The 21,646-nt window shown below is 39.2% G+C and overlaps 1 protein-coding gene across 1 annotated transcript; it reads right to left on the reverse strand.

Annotated features, from left to right (window-relative positions):
- Positions 1–321: 321 nt before the first annotated feature.
- Positions 322–18,760, reverse strand: mbtps1 (membrane-bound transcription factor peptidase, site 1). The gene is made up of 23 exons (XM_007561318.2): positions 18,578–18,760; positions 14,235–14,761; positions 13,723–13,986; positions 11,690–11,905; positions 11,473–11,583; positions 9,430–9,539; positions 9,190–9,306; positions 8,750–8,817; positions 8,352–8,454; positions 8,091–8,242; positions 6,824–6,985; positions 6,212–6,356; positions 5,862–6,050; positions 5,354–5,526; positions 5,125–5,240; positions 4,747–4,903; positions 3,170–3,294; positions 3,002–3,079; positions 2,691–2,831; positions 2,480–2,611; positions 1,754–1,880; positions 1,303–1,433; positions 322–1,144 (listed from the first exon to the last, which is right to left on the reverse strand). The coding sequence occupies exons 2-23, from the start codon at positions 14,476–14,478 to the stop codon at positions 942–944; spliced, it is 3,264 nt and encodes a 1,087-aa protein (XP_007561380.1). The 5' UTR covers positions 14,479–14,761; positions 18,578–18,760; the 3' UTR covers positions 322–941.
- Between the last annotated feature and the right edge of the window lie 2,886 nt (positions 18,761–21,646).

The following is a 21,646-nucleotide window of genomic DNA, read 5'->3' on the forward strand; positions in this document are numbered from 1 at the left end:
AAGGTGCCTGTACTTCATAAACTTCAACATGCTAACTGGCAAGTCTATGGCTTTTGGCTGTATGATGATTGGGACAGCTTAAAGAGACAATATTATGTATTTTCCAGGCACATATTGTCGTATTATAGCACAATCAAGTAACTATGTCACCTTTGGTTGTTATAAGAAAGCTGCATATGTTAATCATAGCTGAAAAGAAATTTAACTTCATAATTAAACACCATTCAATTGGGCCTTTCTCTTTAAGAAGCTTCCTGCTGTATCACTATACATAACATGGATTCCCTTGTGATTAAGTCTGACAGTGAAACAAAAACACAATGCTTTTGATGATGCTTTTTTTTATTGATGCGATATCTGACCAAGTCTGTTGAAGAAACTGGAGTCCCAAAGGGAGGATTTCAACAGAAAGCCTGACCAGATGTATTGACTGTATAAAATATAAAAACAACAGTGATGTTCAACAGATCGGGGCAGGACATAGAAAACCAGGGTCAGGTACTTTTATCCTGTTTGTGTGCCAACTATTTAAAGAGTTACAAGTGTAACACATATGTTTTCGGGTAAGAACAAATTCAATAAATATAAAAGTAAGATATTTTACTTATAAAGAACCCATTTGGTCAAAGAAGAGGAAAGGAAATGTTGACACAATGTGTACTTGGACTGTAGCTGGACTTTTGGGGCCCAGACTTGGGTTTTGTCTAACACTGTTCATTGGTCCACAAATACACAAAACACCAACGACAGCTTTAAACGGACAAGAGGCACAAAAAAAAAAAAAAACGTTTCCAGGAGATGTCGGACGTCAATTAATGTCCGGCGAGCTTTAAAAAGCAGTCCAGGAGTCTGCCCAAGCAGTTCGACTCCACTGACTTATCTCTTCAACGTCTCGGTTCTGGAGTTGGGCCCAGCTGTTCGGCAGCAGTACAAATATGCAGTCACACAGTGGGGGTTTTCCCAGCTGTCGCTGTCTGCTGCTGGAGGTATGTGGGCCGTTTGATCCGGGGTTTCCTGCGCTTCGGTTTGCTCTTGGCTTTAGTGAGCTGAACCACGAAAAATGACAGAACGACCATTGCTCCCAGGAAGGCGAACACGGGGATGGTCTGACCAACTTCTTGGTTGTAGCGACCCGGCATTATCCCTAAAGGGAAAGAGAGTAAATGCCATGAACAGCTTTGTCCATCACAGGTGTGTCACCAACAAGGATATCGAATGCATTTCTGTAATTCAATTGAAAAAGTGAAACATAGATTCTTTATTTCAGAAAGCTGACAGTAAAAACTTGTAGAGCTGTGTTACCTCCCGGGATGTCCCAGGCCCCGCTCTCCCCAGGGGACAGGGGTCGGACCTGGGGACGGTGTGACTTCATGTTAGGCAGAGCCACTTTGTCCAGATCCACGGAGAGAAGCTTCTGGTGCTTCCATAGGTTACTGGTGCAGAGGAGAAACATGAAGATAGCAGCAGAGAGAGAGAGAGAGAGAGTCAAATTAACATTTTAAAAGGAAGCAGCATGTTCTGCTGCAATAGATCCCGTTTTGGTTCATCAGCTCTACTCAAAGTTTGAATAAACAACACATTTTAATTCATTTTGAAAGCTTCAATGCATCATTCAGTCATTTAAAGGATCGTTCCTACTTTACATATCCTGTTCTCATAAATAATCCCATCAAGGGAGGAAAAAAACAACACCCATAAATTGTTAAAATAACATAGATCCATGAAATGTAAACTCAATTGGAGTTGGTTTCACCTGGGGGCCGTCTCATTGAGTGGCTGCGGCTTTGCCCAGGATAGGTGGGGACACGCTGGTAGGGGGCGTGGCTTAGGGTCGCCCAGGTGAGCCTCCAGAACCTTGGAGTAACGGTACAGGTGGTTCCCTGAAAAATACAAGTAATGTTTAATTATACCTACAAAAGCAGACAGACAGGGAAAGAAGACATTGAGTTTCTCAGTCACATCTGAGATTCTTGTCAAAACTAAACATTTATGTCTAACCAGTTCAATTTGGTGGACAAATTTATGGAACATTATTAAAATGCCAACTAAAAACCAATGACTAAATATGCAGCAATCTCCCTAGTGGAGATTTAATTTAATCCAATAGCAAAAATATGTCAGAAACTTCATCTATGCAATCACACCATTTTAATTTATTCAAATATGATTTTTTTTATTGCATCAGCTGGAACTTTGCAAAAAGGACTTCAAAGATGGCAACCCTTATCCAATTTAGCCTTGGCATTTTGTAGGAAAAAAAAAGCAGTTTCAGTGAAATTATTTTCATAAATTTTAAATTTAACAGATTGCAATGAGAAAAAAAGAGGTATTTCAGTGTCAGGAATCAATTTCCCCCAATACTTCAGATGAAAGCAGACATGTGTGCTTCAATGTCTGCTGTTTGAAAGATCATTTCCAATGAGATGTGTCCTTAAAGATACGTTGTGGAGGAGAAGGTGAGCTGGGGTTTCCCTCTCACCTTCCAGTCTCTGTGGCAGTGGCTGCTCTGCACCTGCAGGAGGCGCCACTCTGCTGTGGGAGTGGCTGAGGCTGGGAGGGGTCATACTGTAAGAAGTATACTGCAGCAGAGCATCCAGCAACCAGAAACAGTCTGAGGAATAAACAAGATGCAAAAACATGAACAAGAAGTTCCAGGTGTGTGAAAACAGATTAGAGACGAGAGGTTTCACCTTTTTGTCTGTGACTGTCGTCGATACAGTTTGAGTCTCCATACAGAGCGATGCGACCTCCCCCCTCTGAAGGGGTTTGGTACAGGCCCAGTATGGGAACTCCCTCCACCACAGCGGTCTCCTGCTTCAATACTTCCAGACCTGGACACACACACACACACACACACACACACTGCAGTTTTCTTTCTTTCTTTCTTTTTTATCCAACACACAGATTAAAATGCCTGTCTGGCTGTACATGGCTGCCCGCCAGCCTCCTGCTACACAGAGCTGGCTGACAGCCTTTAAAACTTTAAGGGGGATCCTGGTACCTTGATCTTTCAGGTTCTTGGCAATTACAATTCCATCTTCTGGGAAACGGGCAATGCTGCAGCCTGAGGCGTAGTACACTGCAAGAAAGTCAGAGACAAAAGCTTTATTTATTTTCTGTGCCAATAAGGCCTCACAGTGCAAGACCAGGGGACTCTATAAAATCTTACTGTCATGATCAGCCAGGGTGAAGTCCCCCTCATACAGCCCATCGCTGAAAGCCATCCCCCACACCGAGATCAGGTCGTTCAAAGCTGGCACATTAGCGCCCCCTGTGTCCGGCATCCACCACTGTCTGCAGGTTGCAGCAAGAAGATACTTCAGGTTTTCAAATTAAAGCATCAAAAAACACTTTAAAAATCTGATATAATTCATAATTGTTCATGCTAAAGCCCTGTAAATAGCTACACTGATAAACATCTAACGTTTTCTCACCATCTCTGTAGGCAACTGTGAGTAAGATGATTTAAAATGCAATAACAAGGCCAATTCCACATTAAAACAGAGCCACCAGTCACAATGCTTTAAAGCCATGAAGTTTGTATTTAAATGCATATTTTGCTTTAAATTTCTGGTAGGATCTAAACGGAGCAGCTGAGTAATGGTTATCTGCATGAGGAGCTCCGAATTGGAGAAGCCGTGATGTATGACATCTATTACAGAGAACGAACACATGAATAAAACCGCAGGGAGACAACCTGTGACACAACGAGCTGCACCACACAGTTCATCCCAGGAGTGTTATTACACGATAAAACTCTAGGTGAACGTAATTGTGAGGTAATAGGACATTCATCACTGAAGTGCTGAATAATGGAGCGACAGGACGCATTGTTTGTTTCACAGATGGAGGCACTGTGCTGTTGATGCTAAACTATTTCAGCACAGACATACTTGAAAATGATCACATTATGAAACACCGACAGATATAAAGTGTTGGACTATAAGGTGAAATTACTACAATTTGTTTCCATAATACTGAGAACATTATGTGCATCATTATGTGCATCTGTCCAGCCTGTTAGGTTGTTTTGCATCCACTTAAACAAGCATGAACCAGAGCTTTAATTAAATCCACAATATGCTAATTACACACAGTCCACAAAAAAAAAAAAAAATAAGGAAAAAAAAAAAAAAAAACAACCCTTTCAACAAGAGATTAACTGGAACCTCCATTTACGCTGGAAAATCTGTTTTCAGTTGTGGTAAAAAGATGAAGAAACAATAAAAGAGTGTGAAAAAGATACAAATAAAACATTATAATATGGTGTTAACTTTACTGATTCTCTCATTCATGTCAGATTTTGTATATTCATATCACACGCCTTAGTGATTCTTATCAAACTAAATTTGTATTTTATTGCATATATTATGTGCACACTACATTATTCTATATTACATAAATAATCTCCATGTCATGAAGAGCAATGAAACATTTCAAATGGTGATTTCTAGCATGTTGTACAAGGCAACAAGAATTCATCACAATGCCGTTTTCCCTTGCATGAATATGTAACAGATATGAGTTTGTACCAAACACTTCACCGCAATAAAAATGATCTAATGTCACTCAAGGCAGATATCTACTGTTATCATATGAGCCACGCCTCTTTAATGACATGTTTTATGATCGACCTGATTTTGAGTGATAACTCCAGCACAATACCAACAGAGGCAATTAAATTACTCATAAATCAGTCATTAAGTGTGTAGTTAGGCGTGTGTTAACTTGTTCCCAAGTTGTTACCTGGTGTTTTCATCGTAGAACTTGACCTTCCGCATCACCGAGGTGTTGTACCAGTCGCTGAAGATGATGAGCGACAGGCCGTTGTCAATGTCTCTCCTCAGCTTGGTGATCTCTTCAGGAAAATACTCTTCCTCACTGTCCACCATTAACAGTGTGCCTACAGCAAAACAAGAAATATCACCCTTAAATTCTTTAGAATAATAATAATTAAAAAAAATGCATCTTAAAAAAAAAATCTACAAGCAGAAAAGTCGTTTTCAATTGCATGTCCCAGTTTTAATATTCATTAGGAAATCTGTCCAAATAAAAACCAAGAAAAAACATCCAGAAATGGTGAATCTATATTTTCGTATAGGTGTTGAGCTTCTATGTCCGTACCATACTGGCTGGCGTCGAAGCATGTCAGAGGTGCTCCCAGCACTTCCACAAAGTAGCCCATGCTCCTCAGATGCTGGTACATGTCCCTGAAGTTGGTGTGGATGTGATCCCCATTCCTGGAACCAGGATAATATCCACTAACGTTTAACCAAGCTGATTTACAGGAACAATCCGATAAAAACCTCTCACGCAAGATGTCAAAGATGAAGCAGCTTCTATAAATGCGTACCAGTCCAGTGGATCGTTCTTCATGCGGAGGTTGTCACGGGGAAAATAGCCGGGTGGGTAGCGCAGATTGTGGTACTGGTCCCACAGCACCCTCTTACTGCGAGGTGGAGTGGGCACAATCTTTACTTTTATGGGTAGCTTGACTGTAGACGTAAGCTCCCCTCCAACTTCTGACTGTGAAAAAGAAACAACATGAATAATTACAGCACATCCATACAGACGGACCCCTTTAAATGATCCATACCGGAGCTTTACAAAATATCTTTAAAAAATTATATAAAGGGCAAGATCTAATGGAATACATTTCCTACACACAACAAAAAAAGAAAGAGAACGAAAGCTATTGGAGGCTAAAGAAAGGACTACCGATGTGACTGCAAAACTCAAATAGCTAACAATAATTTCATAGTTCCATAAAGTACTAGTTTATATCTTGACTAAATCATTTAAAACTGGAACTCGGCTCATGTGGGAGTTGTTTTTACTGTAGTGTTTTTCCTCTGACTTACATCATTCTCTGCAGGAGAGGCGACTGTGACCATCACATGACCTTGAGCAATGCCCTCCCACGATGCAGCTTTCTTGGCCACAGAGATGGACACGGCCAGGTAGCCGGACCACGGCCACAGCACAGGTGAGTATGAGACGGCCACGTCGATGTTGTCACCGTTCTGAGGCAGGTACGGCTGCCAGATGGGCTGAACAGAATTAAGCGACGTTTATTGGCAGGGCTTAAAGTGAGGATGTTCATTACAAATATATAAAATATAAACCAAACTAGAATGTAAGATCAGCATAGCCAGTCCAGAGTTAACATAAGGACCTTGATTCCCATTTATTTATCACCTTGGTTGCCTACCTTGTCGACAATCCTGCCTGTGACTCCCATGCCATTGAGGATGGTTACGTTAACGATGGTGGGCATTCCTCCGTAGTAGATTGGCTGAGAGCAGTAAGGCCACATGTATGGACACTCTGTCAGGTCGATGTAGCTGGGAGAGAGACTGGGAGGAAACTTTACCAGTTAGACCAAACACAAGGCTGGAATCGAGCTGTGAAACAATATCCAACATCATGAGAGCAAAGATTAACTATCATGAGTTTGTGTACAGACATTGTTTCTCACACCAATTACACACATGGATGTGGATTATAAGATTATTCCATATCCAGATCAGTTTCTGCTTCTGATATTTACAGGGTGATAGTATAATAACATTAAAACTGCTCTTTAAAGCAAACTTTCCCTGCAGGTTCAACGTAAACATACAGTGAGCATAAAGTTCATCAAAGAGGACTCTAAAACCACTGGGTTGGTCTTTTTCAGAGTTACATCATCGTTGGGTGTGTGTGTGTGTGTAAAAACAACATGACTTCAACAGATTCCTGCTCCCCGTCTGTGCACAACCCTCCGTTTCCTGCTTGAGTTTTTTGTTTTGTCGTTTTAATCAGTTCACACTGGTGCGCTCACCTGGCCTGGGGTCTGTAGCTGTTCAGGATCTGATACGCTCGGATCAGGTCCAGTTTCCCGTGGCCCTGCTCAAACATGTTGACCCCGGGCAGCCTGCGGGCCGAGGCAATCAGAGCCTGCTTCATGGAGGCGGGGTTCACCAGTTCCCGGTTGAGGACGGTGCTGCAGGAGGAATCAGAACAGGCTGAGTTCTCGTGACTCTGCTGGTGTCGGATTCACCAGGTTGCAACTCGGAGAGGAGAATGTGTGTGTCTGTGATGTTTAACATAGTAATGTAAGCCGGCAAACTGGCTCAGTAACGGCTCTGCAACAAGAGAGCTTTTCAGTGTGTTGGGATGTGATACTGAAAGATGGGAAATAACACCAGAAAACAATCAGCAGCATGCCTGCACACTCATAAAGGATTACAAAGCCAGAGATAACGACAAGGTTAAGCTTCAGCAATCTGAAATATATATCCTGAAATGTTACACTGAGCTGCTACAATTCACACACTGTCTAAAACACTCTGCACAGGGATTCCTTGTAGAAATAATCTGTTATGTTAGCAGAGGGAATCAGTTCTGGCAGCTTCCTTTTCGGTGTCTAGCATTAAAAATGGCCTCTTTTGTCTCTGAGGAGAGAAATATCCCATTAACTACAATCATCGACACTAAATTTATTGGCTCTGTAAAAATCTGACATTTGGCTGTCAGAAACCTATTTCATCTTGTTTTCTGGCACATTTTCATTTGCACATTTCGTTCAAGCAACATTTCATTTGTAAACAAGAACAAGAGCAAAGAACAACAACAAATCCACCAGTAGCAGACTGGGTCAAGAAACGCCTTCTCAGTCCTTCACGTGAAGAAACTGGAAACAAGTGGAATGCTTATTTGCTGGAGTTAATTATCTGCCTCAAGCAGAAATGCTCAACTTTTACAGCATGGTGTTCATGTGTGACACAAGGACAAAGTGGTAGATGGATAGACCAATCAGGGCTCTGTAGTTTGAGTGTTATTCTGTGTCCTCTTTTTTTCAATAAATGACATTTAGCAGGTGCAAGATGCAACCTGTTTTGCAACTTGCACCTGCTTGTTCTGTTGGCATTTTAAAAATCAACTTGCAATATAATTATAATTCAGAAGTGGAAAGCTCTAGTAGTGAATGTAGGCATTAAAACTTATGTAAATCTCTCTTTAGAGATTGTTTGGAGGGTGTAAAACTAAAGTATCGTTGAGAAGACACAGCTTTCTAACAGTAGATTAATCTGGCTTAAGAATCTCACCTGGCCAAAAGGGTGACAGCACCTGCGACCACAGGAGAGGCCACGCTGGTACCAGACAACGAGCGGCATCCCTCCTTCAACCCCGAGCCTCGAACCCCTGAACCATAGGTCACGATGTCGGGCTTTACTCTGCCGTAACCCCCCGGAAGCTCCTGCACAAAGATACAATAATCAAACTGAACACACTTCTGCGTGGTACTAACTTTATAGAAAAATTGGCTGTGGACAAATTCTTTGGAGATCTGAATGTGTGTAACTTACCCAAGTTGTCATGCCTCTGGAGGAAAACCTGGCTATGTTGTCCTCAAAATCGATCCCCCCAACTCCAATCACATCCATCTGGTCGGCTGGATTGTTCAAGGTGCTGAAAGGCATCCCAAAATACATATAAAAAGCTCAAGGGAGACTTTAAAGGCTAATATTAATAGCACTGATTCCACAAGCAGCGGAAACAAGGCCCTCGTGTCAGAAATGAAACTGGGAACTGTTGACCAACTAACTAACTAACTGGTTCCAGTGCTAGTTCACAGCTGGCCAACGTTCAGCTTCTCAGATGGTACAGCATCTTTCTAAGATCCACTGAATCAGTATTAACCAGATCAAAATGGGATTCCTTCAAAGAAGCACCGGCTGTGTGGAAGCTGAAAAGATGAACGTACCCATACAGAGGTCCGTCGTTACCGATAGCAGAAACCATGATCACTTTGTTGGCAGTCAGCTCCCACACCTGGAAGTCAAGCATACGAAACAATCGCAAAACAAGTTCAGGTGAATTTTTAAGCACATTTTAAACACAACAACAAACAGCATGATCTTTGATGGAATTGGTTTTCAATAAAAATTACTTTAATTTGAGGAACACATGCTTTTATGTATACATGAAGGTTTTTTATTGTTTGATTCAAGACTAAAATGTCCATTAATCTGATGATTTTTTTTTTAACTGATGCATCTTTTACAATATTACACAAAGAGGAACACCTTGAGAACCATGTTGTTTGACGTGTTTGAATCGACGGTTGACCTGCTATGCCTCATTTAGTTGTTGTAATAAAGAATACTTCGGGCGACACCCAGTTTTATGCTTTTTATGCTTCACCTTATCAACAAAAGGATGGTCCATGAAGTCAGGTCCACCAATGCTGAGGTTCAAAACATCAATTTTCTTCAGGATGGCGTAGTTGAAAGCATCCAAAAACCATGAGGTGTAGGAAACCTAAAATGTGAAACAGGCACACATTTTGGCTTGATCTGAGAATGAATTTTCCATAGCATTTTTTTTTTAGATGCAGATAAAATCAAACACTGGGCTTATATATTGAGCCTGTGCTGCAGGTACCTGGTTGTTTGTGAACACTCTGAAGATGTGGAGCTCAGAGTCGGGGGCGAAGCCCTGACACTCCCTCATACTGGCTATAACTCCTGCTACAAACGTACCATGGCCGAGGCCTGAAAAACAGGATGAACAGTCGATCACAATCTGAACTATTCAACAACAAGATGCTCAACCAGTCACACATCTTAACATGCCTCTGGGTTCACAATGCAGATTACACAAAATAATGTTTCAATTCAAATAAAGATTACTGATAATAATCAAGATTCATACATGTTTTATGTAAAAACTTAAAATCTTTCCAGACTCAAGTTTTAAGAGCTTAAAACACTTAAGAACACAACAAATACAGATATTTCTACTGTGGTATAAGCTTTAAACATGAAACATGGACAAACCTGAAACTGGAAGGACAAAAACAAAGGAAGGAATGAATGAAGGGAGGAATAAAGGAAAGAATGAACGGCATAAAGACAGAAGAAGGAAGGAAGGACAGGTGAAAGGAATGAATGAAGGGAAGAAGAGAGGAAAGAAGGAATAAATAAGAAGGGAGACAGCAAGGAAATAAGGAGAGATGGGAGGAAGCAAATAAGCAATAAATGAAGGAAGGAAAAAGGATGTAAGCAAGGAGAATCAAAGAAAGGAAGTAAGGAAGGAAAGAAGGTCATAAGGAGAAAGGAAAGATATAAAAAAAGAAAGGAAGAAAAGACGAAATTATGTAAAAGAAACATTCAAACAAAAGCACAGAGAATAAGTCTAAAGACCCGAATATGTTTGGATTTTCTCATTTTCCTTTCCATCCATATTCAGTGAAAAAACAAATCAAGTTTCAGACATTTCCATGAACGACTGCCTGAACAATGGGCAATAATGAAAAAGACCCCCAGCCCAAAAATTCAGTAAAACTGGAAAAACCCCCTTCTGCTTCTGGGAAACGAGCACAAGTGACATAGAGGACTGTCCTGGATTTTATCAGCTGGAAGTTTAGAGCAAAGCACAACTTGGCCTTCGGTCAGAAATACACAATGACCAAGGTAATCAGATTACTTATAATCAGCTGTTAGGTGTTGTGAAAGGCCAATGTTCAGAGTTGTGCAAAGTTTCATCTAAACAGAACTAGGTCAAGGTTCAGCTCAGGCAGATTAAAATGAACTAGTTCATGAGTTTACTGCATAAATAAACTAGTTTACAGCCATATACTAGTTTTATTACCTTAACTTGTTCTACATTCTGTGCTTTAATATACAAAGGGCTTCTAGACTGAAATTTCAGTACATTTTAAAGTATTTCAGTACATTTTCATTACATAAAAAAGCCAAAATCAATACAATTAAAATAATTATGACACCTCATCCTTTAACACAATACTTTTTAATGTTTTGTTGGTGGTTAACTTCTGTAAAATGTTTAGACAACTTCTGCTTTAGACTAAATATGTTTTTTATTTAGTTTTTTTGTCTAGACTATATGCTGAGTTTGAAATATTAACTATGCAGAATCAGCAGCAAGCATGTCATAACGTTAGGGTCTGTTGTTTTACTCTACACCAACTAGTAATGTTTTGCCATGTAATGGCATCATTTCAGCCAAAAACAGACTGTACCCAATCTCAGGAGGGACTGAATTTGATTTTTCTAATTTTGAATTCTGTTTCAGTGTGGTTTGATGTCAGGTACAGACTGGGTCCAATGTTCCCAGTTAATTTAGACAAGGTTGATTTTGATCTATCAAACACTGCAGGGAGTTTGGTGATTTTTATTTTAGCTTCCATCACACATGTTTCTGTCAAAATTATTGAAAATGACAACAACAAAAAAGAAGTTATAAATCAGAGATGCCTGCTGTGTGGGAAGAAGCGAGATCAACCAGTCCTGTGTAAACAGACTGAGAACAACAGCCCAAACAGTCTTACCATTTCAGAATGAAAGAAATACAGACAAAAGAAAGACCTTGAACACCCCCAAACATTATTATTCTAAGCTTCTCTTACCTTTACAGTTCATAAAATAAGTAATCATCTGACCTAAAAAGTTTTTTTCTCCTCACCATCATCCAGAGTCTTTTCATTGGTCCAGTTTGTTCTTTCCTTCACGTTCTTAAAATGTGGATGCTTCTCACTCAGACCTGTGTCAAAAACCGCTACCTTTACACCAGAACCTGCATGCACACACACACACACACACACACACAAAAACTTTTATTGGAATGAAATGTAAAGATTATTATGTTTCTTTTTCCTTGAAAGTACAAGTCACTTTCGCACCTGTGTGTCCCATCTGCCACAGTACATCTGCCTGCAGGATCTGAGCAACGTGGCGGGGGATGGCACGCAGCAGCCGGCGGCTGGAGTGGCGGCCGGTGGCGTGCCAAAAACCCGAGCCGAGCGACAGGCTGGTTCGCCTGAAGGGTCGAGAAGACTGCCACGACTGCCATTTTTGGGAGTCGTGTGTGCCGTTGCAGGGTGCAGCAGGTTCAGGTGCTACAAGAAAAAAAGTTAAACAATGAACACAGAGAGCAAAATTACAGTTTTAATCTCTAAATTGTTCTTTGGAGCATGTCCAACAGTCAAATTCTCTGTTATTAACTCGCAGACATGCAGCCCATCTTTTTGTTAGCACTATTAAACTGATCTCATTCTAAACACTGCCGTTGTAATGTATTCATATTAAAATGTGCGACTGATCACAGATGCCAAATTTGAAATCATAATCCGAGTCACTGAACGAATAAATTATCATCAGTTGATTATTAAGCAACAGTTGAGCTCTGCACGTCTTTTTGAGGCTTTTAAAGCAGGAGTCAGAAACCAGGCCAGTACGAGATCCTCGTGGTAGCTTAATGCTGAGCAACAATACAACATTTACATGGTAATACAGAAAATGTATAGCAATAATGTATAACATGATCTTATTTTATTTAAGACATAACAGCAGACTTTAATATGAAGCTATGATTCTCAAAACATATATTAGCTAGAAAAGTCAGTGCAAGTTTAAAATAAAGTTTTAGATGTTTGATAAGCCCTCCGACCTCAAGTTTTCACCACAGATGTTGGTTATACAGATATTACCAAAAGTCTCGCAGGTCTAATTTTAATGAAAGATACTTCAAAGTACTGACTCAAAGAGGCTGAAAACATATTCATGCAACTCCTTTTAAAATTTTTGTTTGTGAAAAATTGACAAAGCCATATCCTGTTTCGCCTTCACAAGTATGAACCACTTTGCTGCTCTTTCACATGAAATAGACTTAAGTTTGGGTTTGTTATGTAATAATAGTGCTGGGCAATAAATCAACAATATATTTTACAACAGACACAAGTTCAATATCAATGAATAATACGTCTGATAGAATATTTAATAAACAGAATATTTATTGAACTCCAATACAGAACCGCACAGCATTCTGGGAGATGTATGCAGGAAAGGGGCTTTAGCCGTTCAGCCTCTCATTATTGATATCGACTGGTATGAAATGTTTGTCATACTAGGTTTTTCAGAAAATATAGAGATTGAGTGTTAGTATTCAACTCAATATGGCTGAGTTGAGTACAAGGCACTGTGGGATCAATAAATGGCAGAAACTAAATTCTCTAAGCTATGACTGTGTTTCCATCTTCTTACCTCTCTGGTTTATTCACAATGACACCTCTGAAATATCATTGAGCTCATAAAGGAATGTGTTTCTGCATGATTTGGGAAGCAGATTAAAGTTTTACTTGTATTTGCTTTGAACCTTAAAAAAAAACACCCTTTAACCTTATACCTTTTTAATCTTTGTCACTTAAACTAGAGTAGCAGTACCATGGTTACTTATGACTTTAAAATCCACTGCAAACTTTCTCCAGAAACTCACACCACCCATAGTGACACAGCATGTTAATAAGCAGGCTGGTGGCACACTGAAGTCTTTCATCCAGTGCCAGGCTCAGGGCGTACCCCTCCTACCCTTCTCTGACTCACCTACTCCCACCCAAAGAGAGCTAACAGACGTTCTGTGTCCTACTTCCCATCACCCTTCAACACAAGCTGAGACCCTTCAGCAACCCCCAAGCTGCTCTGGCACTTTGCATCAGGATACACAATCACCTGCTGCAGCACCCCACACTCTATGAGGACAGAAATGCACCGTCTCACAGAGCAAACAAAGCCAGTCTGTGAAGAGAAGCAGCTGAACTGTTTCCTGTATCTGTTCAAAGTTTTGGATTTCTCAGACAGTCGTGTCAACCCTGAAAAAAAAAAAAAAAACTAAACTGATTCTTATCCCCGCACAATGACACCCTACTGTACGACTTACAGGGAATGTACTTGAGGGATCGGAAAACTTTGCGTTGCGGCGTCACCCTCTTGATGTAAGGGTGATCCTCTAAGGTCAGCAGGCTGCTGGACGAAGCTTGCTTGATGTGGACCAGCTCGAAGTCGCTAGGGAAGTCTGAAGCCGGGTTCTCTCTGGGAACGATGTGCCACTCGAGCTTTTTGTCTCCAGCTCCCCGCAAGGCACTGCTGATGTACAGGCTGCGGGCCTTGGCTGAGAAGTACCCTGTAAACGCTACGATGTACTCTGCAGAGACACAGAGTGGACAGTAGGTTAGAGGACATGAAAGGAATCAGTGTTAATGTGCATTCTTTGCAAAGTTTTACAACACATTAAATGTAGTTTTGCCCACTTGTATCATAATTTTGGATAATCATGCAGTTGAAAGATTTTCATTTTATCTTTTAAATGAAAGATTTTATATATATTATATATATATACGTAGATAGGTTGCATTTTTTCACATAAAGCAGTCAATGAAAACCGTTTCCTACCGTGTTCTACCACCTCAGAAGAAAACTCCAGTTTCAGGGTCAACTGGGAGCAGTTTGACCCGGCTGGCGAGAGCAGGGGCTGCAAGTTGGGGGGCTGACAGTCAGATCTGGGTTTTGCCTCCCGTTCTGACTGCATCCCCATCACAGGCAAAAGGCCTGCCAGCGTTCCCAAAAGTGTGGATGCCAGCAACAAGAATAGAACCATTTTGGCTCGTAAAGAAAGTAGCACGAACTGTGTTATCATATCAGAGGCCGAGACGGAGCATTTTCAAGTCCACAGCTCCAAAAATGAGTCCATTTTGCAAATAGCCTGGGCAGCTAGATTAATTTCTTTCTGCGTTTTTTCTCCATGGTGGCGGTCCAGAGCGGCGGCGGCTCAGCGACACGGCCGGAGAACAAACACAGTTGCCATGTTGGGAACTGGAGCAGTTGGAGGAAGAGGAGACGACGGTGGGAAGACGGCAGTAGAAGTGAGAGGGATGGCTGCTGGTGTTTTTCTGGATTCTTTCTTCTTTTTTTTTTTTTACCTGAAAAGAAAGATAAATAAGTCTAAAAGCAAAAGCCTAATAAACACACAAGTTATAGCATGTGACACTTTATAGAAAAATTATATTTCTAGCATGTGAAGAAAGTAGATTTTAGGAAACTGAATCAAGTGTTGATTAGTATCTGAGACAGAAGAAATGAAACTAGAGCTGTACAATTCACTCATCCAGAGATTTGAATTGACCAACATTCACTTGATCCATAGTCCAAAATCTATAAAAAAGAAAATATGTATCAAATAGTAGTAATATCCCACCCCCATACTTATGCAACAAAACTAAGAACTACCAATCCACAAACAGAAAATGTTAGACAAAAGTTAGTAAATTCACAAATTGCTAAGTTTTATTTCTGGAATTTTATGTCAGAATAAAAGCTAATAGGTCTGCTGTAGAACCCACCGCACATCTTTTACCAAATTCAAACTCACAGTTCATAAAAGCTGAAGATCATCATATCATACCTCAAAAAGTAGAAATTAGTATCAGCTAGGAAACGCCTGACCCTGCATCTCAACAACATTACCTCCATCTTTTAAGATGAAGCTCGCCAAGACATTCTTCGAAATCTAATCAAGTGTCGATTGGTTTCAAGGTTGAGTGGATTAAACCTGGAAAGTGATCCAAATTTGACAATCTGTAAACCAATCTCAATATTTGACATCCACCTTCTGAAGAAAACAGCATTACTTTACAGGCTTTGAATACAGTCGGGAGTATTTCTTCCACTGTGCCAACAGGAAGGAAGGGAGGAGTCCCACAATGATGCAGGATTATACCCCTCCTTACTTCATTTTGTCATAAGAAGTTAAATTCGTGCTGCACTCTGGGCACAGCCTTGCTACTGTAGATGCATGAAACATCAAATCTAATTCAGCCTTTAAGCATAACAATTTGGCATGTTGCTCCAAAATATCATCCCTTGACCCAACAAACAAACTGAATAGTTAACCTAGACTCAACTTCCTATAAAACAACAGAAATGACTCAGAAATTTGTTTTTCAGATCTACACTGCACTCTGCACGATATACAACTATGTGATTTCCCGAACACACACCAGTGTCCACATAAAACAAAAGATTTGTGTGAGTAAAGATCATTTCCTTGTGGACTGAGAGGTTTTTGACAACCCAGTAATGAAAAACATCACCAGAAATGTGAAACACACAGAGTTCTCCATGAGTTGGTTACAGGTCAAACAAGTCATTCTTCTTTCCTGCACAGCCTGTCAAAGCCTCTGCCGACCTTTATGCCTGGAAAGAAAAAGACTTAGCATCAACACTGCTAAGTCCTCTTTTCCTACTTTGTGTTTTTAATGGTCTAAGCCCCCACCTGATCCTCACTCTAAACACTTGTTTTCTGGCTAATCCTTTAAGCAAGCAGCATGAAGGCTGCGAAGATTTATCATGTTGAACTGCAACAGCACAGTAAGCGTCACATGTTTAACTTAAATCTGCAGAACCGACTATTGCAAAACGTACAAACAAAACACAGACTCGCATCACAGAACATCTAGCACACCTACTAATACTGCAAGGTTTGTGTCCAACTGGTTGGATGTGTAAAGGAGACACAAAGAAAATCAGATTAAAGCGTTATATATGGTTTCGTTAAGAAATGGACGCGAGACAATTCGGTGAGCAGAACGCCCTCTTGGCATTAATACTATTATTGAGCCATAGATGAAGCGCTGTAGTTCTTATTCTAAACAGTGGATAGCACTGTAGACGGCATCTTCCTGCATTCAACAACTGGAAGCAGAAAAAGCGTCTGAAGAGGAAGTGCTTTCCTGACGACACAGTTTGGCCTCATAAGTGTAACTAGTCGTTTTTACAAGTCTATCTAGGATTTAGAAAAATATTGCTTCTGTGTTTGCACTGAACCACCATGCATGTTGATTGTAAAAATACAGGTGCTTGCAGATTCTCCCTTGCTGCTGGTAAGAGAGTGCCACTCACGCTGCACACAGTGATACAAAAATGGTGATGTGCCAAAATAAATTTAATAAAAAAGCTAGTAGATGTGGTCTCACTTTAACAGATATCCTTTGGGGAAAGGTGCTGCTACAGGCAGCTAATTTCAGCACCATTGTGCAAAAATATTTAATAGTATGGGTAGATATGATAAAAGATAATATAAAAGACTAGGATAAGAATGTGTTAATGATTTCCCAAAGCAAATATTGTGATATAATCTCTCAGGCAAATATTTGATATAACTTGCGCAGATTCAGTTGTACCTTTGAACATTTAATTTACCTTGGCAGTTGACTTTTATTTCGCATGTGCGCTCTGCATCCGATTGGTGACGTTAATCAAGACACCATGCGCATAAAATCCCACATTATTATCAAGAGCCTAATGGCTTCAGTTTAACTGACCTTCAGTCTTCCTTCCTCTGCTTAGTCTTAATAACAGAGTTTACATAAATCTTCAAGAATGCCTTTTAATAAGATGATAAGGGTGTATGTGATGTAATTAGAAGCCCCTGGCTGCTATTTGCCTAAAAGGAGGAGGATCAATCAGGACTTCCGTCACAGCAGGATCCCTCGGGAGAGTCAACAATAGGACTGGGACTTGAAACTCAGTGCTGTAAAAACAGTCGAGGTCTGGTTAGGGCTCAGCAGTAAAACACAGGTTGGGACCACTTGCGTCAACACCAAACCACATAAAACAGGCTGAAACAATAATTAGAAAGTAGACAAAACTTAAAAAACAAGAAGAAAAAAAAGGGCAATCTGAAATACTTGCTGTAAGCCAATGATAACACTGGTAAAACATAAATGAAACAATGGAGGATGTTGAGTCAGATGTTTTGCTTTTCGGCAAAAACGTGTTAAAAAAAAATCACTTTTGTGTAATAAATGGCAATCCAACACATCTACAGTCAGAAAAGTGCTTGTATAAGTTAATGAGCTGCTGGAGAATGATTTGTTGACGGATGAGAGGTGAACGCTGAAAGCATCTCCCTCAAGCAGGTAATTAAACAAAGTATGACCAAAGAGGTTACCATTCCCAGTTAGCTTGCTCAGAAATATGGAAGAGCATCAGTAAACAAAATGTTCAGATTGTAAGGAGACATATGGGTGGACTATGGAAGAAATCAAAGTATCAGGACATAAGACTCAAAGCAACATAGCAATGTTTGTGAGCAGACCGAACTAGAATCCTTTATTTTCAGTTTTAGATTCCATTAAAACTTTAATAGGCTGGATAAAAGAGAGATTCATTGATACATCTCATTCTGGACATATGGCAGTCAATATCTCACCATAACATGCAAAGGTGGATATTTCTCATATATTTATTTTCTAATGTTTGTGTCCTATTTTCTTTCTGAGCTGAATAAATGTCCTGGAACTCAACTGCAGTTGCTCTTTATATGTTCAACTAATAACGAATAATTAGCTTTGCACCAAATGTACGAACCACATGTCACTATATATACTAATATAAGAGCAAACCAAAATGGGGGTAAAGAGAACCCAGTTTAAATCCTTCTATTGTTAAATATAAGCTTTCTCTGAAATGCTACAAGACCACAACAGCTTGTGTTTCAACACCCTAACCAGGATAAACAGGGCAACTATTATAACACGTAGAAAACAATAAACATGCCAGAGAAGAACAAAGCCATAGCTAGTAAATGTGCAAAAAAGCTTCACGTCGTCACTAGTGTTTGGCTTTGTAAACAGATTTTTTTTTCTGAGCGAGTTTATCACATGTACATTGTTAGCTCGTTAGCTTAGCGGTGTTTAGCAGCAGCTGTTAGCGGTTTGTGTGCTCTTCATACTCACCGACCTCACCAAACAAGGTTAGCTTTACATTTGTGTATGCGTTTATTTCGTTTAATGTCCGTGTAATGCGTGGTTGATGCCTGCTTGATGCCTGGTTCAACGTCCGCTGAACAAAAGCTGCACAGAAGCTGGACGATTCAGCTGCAGAGTGCCTAGTCTGTGAGGGGCGCCATGTATGGCTAAATAGTTCGCCCAAATCTGGAGATGAGGTGAGCTTCTATTTACGACGTTAACGACTGGGTTCTCGCATTTTTAAGTTTGTTTGTTTTATCATTTCTAATAACAGCCTAATTCTACACACCGTTATTTCCGTATCTTTCTTTTTCTTTTAAATGTTTGATCACATTTTGTTTTGGGGTTTATGTCAAACCTGGCAACTCACTGGGCCTCCATCTGCTTCCTTCCAGTCCCTCTGGCGTTCAATCGATCTGCGTTTCTGCCAGAAGAGGGCGCCGTTCAACATCAAAATACAGTGGAGAATTCTTTTCAATTTGCTTTACATTTCTGTTTGCTCTCTTAATCTAATTTAGTTTGGGACTCAAAAAATATTCTGATAATATTGTGATAAATGGATGAATGAATGAATGAATGAATGAATGAATATACTTTACTAATCACCAGTTAGGAAATTGACAAATTTTCCTTTCTGTACAATGACAGCATTGACCTTAGTACTAATGCAGTTAATTTCTGAATAGTGTCTTTTTAAGTTATAGATTTGCTTGTTGCATAGCACTGCTTCTTATTTTTAATAGCATTTCATTACCTGCATAGTTTTATGTTTATATAGCTTGACTGTCTAGCTTTGAATAGTATTTTATTATGTACATAATTAACTTCATGTAGTATTTATTAAATGTGTTAACTGAGTCCTTTTTTTAAAGGACTCAGTGATGATGACACGATTATAATTGCTCAACAGACAAAGTTAAATTGTTTCTTAAATTTAATATCTTTTATATTCTATTCTTCATTATTTTAATACATTGACTGAAAATGTTAAAAGATCATATAGTCAATCTGGTTAAATTGGGGGGAAATAGCATATAATCTGTTTTGTAGATTCAACAATTTTTGACTTTTTAGAGGAGTTTTTCCAGGTTTTTTTTGGAAGTAAGCAAATATATCACATTCACGTGAAGAGTCAATATTTAGGTTCCCAGTGGGGTTGAGATCTGTTGCGTTTCCCAACCACAACTCCAAAAGGTTAATATTCTGACCTTTTAGTCCTTTTGTTTGGCTTCAAAATATGTTCAGCAGGAGGACATTTTATCAGATAAAATAACTCCGTATTTGTCTTCTGCTGCTCATCCTGCAGAATTTCAGTCCATCCCTAAAGCATTTTTGGACCAAAGTTTTTCAGTTAATAAATGTTTAATCTGCATCTGTTTACTCTTCACTGTAATCCAAGTTCACAATGTGAACTCTCAAACTGAAAGATCTCTGTTGCAAAAAAATAAAAACTAAAAATACAGCCCAGTTTTCACTGTAAAATTTTCTTTCTGGGATGATCCCTTCACTGGATGAGTTCAGTTTTAAAAACATTAATGAGCACTAGCTTTTATTTTTTTAACTGTCAAAGGTAAGTCATTTTAAAACTGAAATAAATTAGTATGAAAAGAAATCTAAGTAAAAGATACAGTGGACGAGTGCTATAGGTGGACGCAGGTGCATGCACTCAGTAGACTGACACATTTTTGGAAATATTAGTCATACAAGACTTTTTTTTTTATATTTAAAACCACATTTAAAAATCACAAAATGAAACAAAAGTTGTGTTTGAGTGCTCTGCAGGCATCAACAACTCTTTTTTTTCCATCTAGAAAGTAAAAGGTAGATGAATCAAAGAGTTAATCGTTATGATAGACAAGAAACCCCAAAAGAAAATAGCAATTTTCAGCTAACAGTGTTGAAATGAAAAGTTCACTTTGAAGAAGCATTTACACAAAATCACAGAAACATAGAAATGTAAAAACTGTGCACTTTCTGGAAAAATGAACTAATTTCAGCATTTCTTTGAACTTTATTTGTGACTTAACTACAAAAATTATATCATCTTAAAAGTGGATGACCTCATTTACATAAAATGTTATTTAAAATCACCACAGCTGCTTTTTATAGCAATGTTTTTCTTTCTTTTTTTCGAAAAAAAGTAAGGAAACTTATAATGTTGCTTGTGACAGAAAAAAATACATATTCTGGGTTCAGAAAAAAAAATGTGACCGATAGTTCTATGCAGGAATTTACCTTACAGGTCCCATCTTTAGCAATAACCAAGAGGACTAGATTAAAACAACACGAAGAAAAGAAGATCAAAAACCTGAGGTCAGCTGATGTAGCTCGATAACTGAACACATGGGAATATTACAGCCTCACACCTGATGTAATCTGTAAACCAGGTGGAAGGAATGGCTATATATGAACTTCTTCTAGTTTGTTTTTTTTACTCGTCTTTAACCTGAATTCAAAATAAAGTTGATGGTTTGTGTTTGGCATTAACACTTTTTCAAATTGACCAATGTTCCCACTTATTGTGTGTGAAGATGGTGAATAAAAATAGAAATGATTCAGGCTGTAATAGTCAGAATTAGAGTGCAGAGTTTATCTTTAGAGCCAATAACGCTTACAATATATCAGCTCTAGTCTGTCTGAGTGTGTCTGGGAATAAGATCATTCAAAGAAGAAATTATCTTTTCAAGTCAAAAAAACAATGAGGTATTTTTGGGTGGGTGGTTGTACAGAAATTAAGGCAAGTTTTCACATTTCCTGTTAATCTTCAGAACATTTCTGATATCTATATCCAGACTTTCTTTATTTCAAGATAATAAGGCCCTGAGAGCCTTTGGACATAATGGCCTAGTTCTCTCAAGATAACATAGTGAACATGATTATCTGCAAGAACTATTTTCATTCTAAATTTGGCAAAATCCCCATGTTTGTATTGACATAATGTATTTACTTAGAGATAACAAGACCTTGAGTGTTTAGCTGCTAATAAGCTTTTCTACTGAGATCAGATAATTATTTGTATAATAATAATAATCTCATCTAGAAATATTTTGTTTTTTG

This window comes from Poecilia formosa, unplaced genomic scaffold, assembly GCF_000485575.1.
Source record: "Poecilia formosa unplaced genomic scaffold, Poecilia_formosa-5.1.2 Scaffold125, whole genome shotgun sequence".
In the NCBI taxonomy this organism is placed as follows: domain Eukaryota; kingdom Metazoa; phylum Chordata; class Actinopteri; order Cyprinodontiformes; family Poeciliidae; genus Poecilia; species Poecilia formosa.

Coding starts and splice junctions, on each gene's coding strand:
- mbtps1 (XM_007561318.2), bottom strand. CDS start 14,478: ATGATAACACAGTTCGTGCTACTTTCTTTACGAGCCAAAATGGTTCTA. Junction 11,584..11,689: donor GTGGCAGATGGGACACACAG/GTGCGAAAGTGA, acceptor GTGTGCATGCAG/GTTCTGGTGTAAAGGTAGCG. Junction 9,307..9,429: donor GAGTGTTCACAAACAACCAG/GTACCTGCAGCA, acceptor TTCACATTTTAG/GTTTCCTACACCTCATGGTT.